This window comes from Arachis hypogaea, chromosome 13, assembly GCF_003086295.3.
Source record: "Arachis hypogaea cultivar Tifrunner chromosome 13, arahy.Tifrunner.gnm2.J5K5, whole genome shotgun sequence".
Lineage (NCBI taxonomy): Eukaryota > Viridiplantae > Streptophyta > Magnoliopsida > Fabales > Fabaceae > Arachis > Arachis hypogaea.
In genome coordinates this window covers 85,716,885-85,719,125 of record NC_092048.1, presented here as the reverse complement: position 1 = coordinate 85,719,125, position 2,241 = coordinate 85,716,885, and the positions used below count along the sequence as shown (strand labels likewise).

At 33.3% G+C, this 2,241-nt stretch overlaps 1 protein-coding gene across 8 annotated transcripts in view; it reads left to right on the top strand.

The window, feature by feature from the left end:
* The window catches only part of LOC112732320 (uncharacterized), a 2,772-nt gene extending 1,698 nt beyond the window's left edge, over positions 1-1,074 (top strand). For 5 of the 8 annotated variants that reach the window (XM_025780998.3, XM_029291646.2, XM_072212075.1 and 2 more), the window contains one exon: positions 443-1,074. In XM_025780998.3, coding sequence (XP_025636783.1) covers positions 443-446 — 4 coding nt within the window. In that variant the 3' untranslated portion in view covers positions 447-1,074. The other 3 variants (XM_072212074.1, XM_072212077.1, XM_072212079.1) reach the window with 2 other exon arrangements.
* Positions 1,075-2,241: the final 1,167 nt, after the last annotated feature.

The window sequence follows — 2,241 nt, the reverse complement described above, 5'->3', positions numbered from 1 at the left end:
GGAAATGCAAAATGATCTTCCACTTTTAGTAGTTAGTACACATGAATCTTGAGTTTCAATTACGATAGAGAATTCAGCGATTCAACAAACGTCAAACAACCGTTGTTTTTTTTCCAAGATTTACACTACATGTCTATATTCAAGAAAACAACTTTGCTAGGTAACCAACTAGAAGTATAGTCAACTATAATCAACTAATACAAAAGAGAGATCCATTAAGAAAAAATAAAGAAATGCTATCCCAACTCAATAATAACTCTAATTTCACATTCACTCAAACACTTTTTCTTCTCTCGCTAAGTGATGCGTGAGCATCTTATACCCTTTTTCATAGCCTTTTCATAGTGTTTTTAGTTAGATTTTATTAATTTTTAGTATGTTTTAGTGAAAATTTTATTTTTGGATGCTACTTTGAGTTCTTGTATTATTTTTATGATTTTAGGTGAATTTTGGACGAATTTGGCAGAGTTTTGTTTAGAGACGAAGAAAAGATAGCAGATGTTGTTAATCCTGACATCCTTTCCTTCCAACGAGCATATCTTGAGCTACAGAGATCCAATTGACGCGGTCTCAATGGCGTTAGAAAGCTAACTTCCAGCGCTTTCCAACAATATATAATAGTCTATACTGTTTTTCCAGAATGACTGCAAAAACTGGCGTTAAACACCAAGCCTGGGCGTGTAACGCCCAAGAAGGGAGCAGGGACCAGCGCTGAACTCCTAAAATCTAGGGATATTGCCAAGCATCAGCCCAAACACACGCCAAGTGGGCCCCAAAGTGAATTTTATCACTCCTTAGCTTATCTAATCTTATCCTTGTAACTTTTAAATTTAAATTAACATCTTTTAGGTTTAGTCTTAGAGGTTTTTACTATAAATAAGGGACTTCCTTCCTCCTGAGGATCAGACCTCCCGGGAGGGGAGATTCACATTTAGATTACTTCAGATCTTCTTTTACGTTTTCTCTGTAAAGTATGAGTAACTAAACCTCCTGGTTAAGGTTAGGAGCTCTGCTTATTTCTATGGATTGATATTATTACTCTTCTACTTCAATTAATGTTTGATTCCATTCTAAGGAGTTGTTTTTGTTCTTAATATTATGAATCTGGGGTGGAACAACAGTATGACCCTTTATTCTACATGAACACTTGTGATTCTCGACAGAGTTATCTCGCTTAGGCTACAGCTTGAAAGTACTCCTCCTAAATTGCAATTTGTCTGGACTAATTAGATATGTGACATATAATCTGGTTAGCTTTGGGTAATTGAGGTTTTTGTGGCGTTAAACTAGATTTCTGAGCTTCACCCTTTGATCTGAAAGAATTGACCTTGTCTATGGCATTTTGGTAAGATCAGGGGAGATTAACTTGCTAAGACATTAGGTTTTAATCACTCATGGTTTGCCATGGAATGAATCACTCATTCTTTGAATAGTGAGTAAAAAGTATTAATCCGGAAAGATGAGCATATCCGAGACCTTAACTGCTTTCATATATTTTCTCTTTACCAATCTTTAATTGCTTTTCTTTACTTTCTTGTTTTATGCGAATTCAATAACAACAACTCTTTTTCTATTTGCCTGACTAAGTCCTGCAAGATAACTATTGCTTGCTCAATCCAACAATCCTCGTGGGATCAATCCTCACTCACCTGAGGTATTACTTGGACGCCCGGTGCACTTGCTGGTGAAGTTGTGCGAGTTCTAATTTCGCGCACCAAGTTTTTGGCGTCATTTCCGGGGATTGTTCGAGATTGACAAAATACCAGTTATCTTGTTGCTTAGATAAGGTACTTTTTACTAGTCTTTCATTTAATTGTTTTTCCCTTTTTATTTTTCGAACCTTTTTTGTTTATTTTCTTAAAATTTATCAAAAATTCGTCTTAGTCATCTTTTTCTCTTTTTCGAACTTTGTTTAAAATTTTAAGTTTGGTGTTCTTTTAGTGTTTTTCCTTTAACTTTTTAAAATTTATATTGTTTATCTTTCCCTTTTTAATTTTCGAAATTTCTTGTTATCTTATTTTGATTTAATTTCAAAATTTAAGTTTGGTGTCTTTTTAGTGTTTTCTTCTTTTCTTTTTAAATTTCGGAAAAAAAAACTTTTCTTTTAATTTTACGAAAAATTCTTGAAATCTTTTTCATATCTTGGTTTAAATTTTAAGTTTGGTGTCCTGTCAGTAATCTTTTTGTTTAATTTAATTTTCTTCAATCTTATCTTGCTTATCTTTTTTGATGTTTTGATCT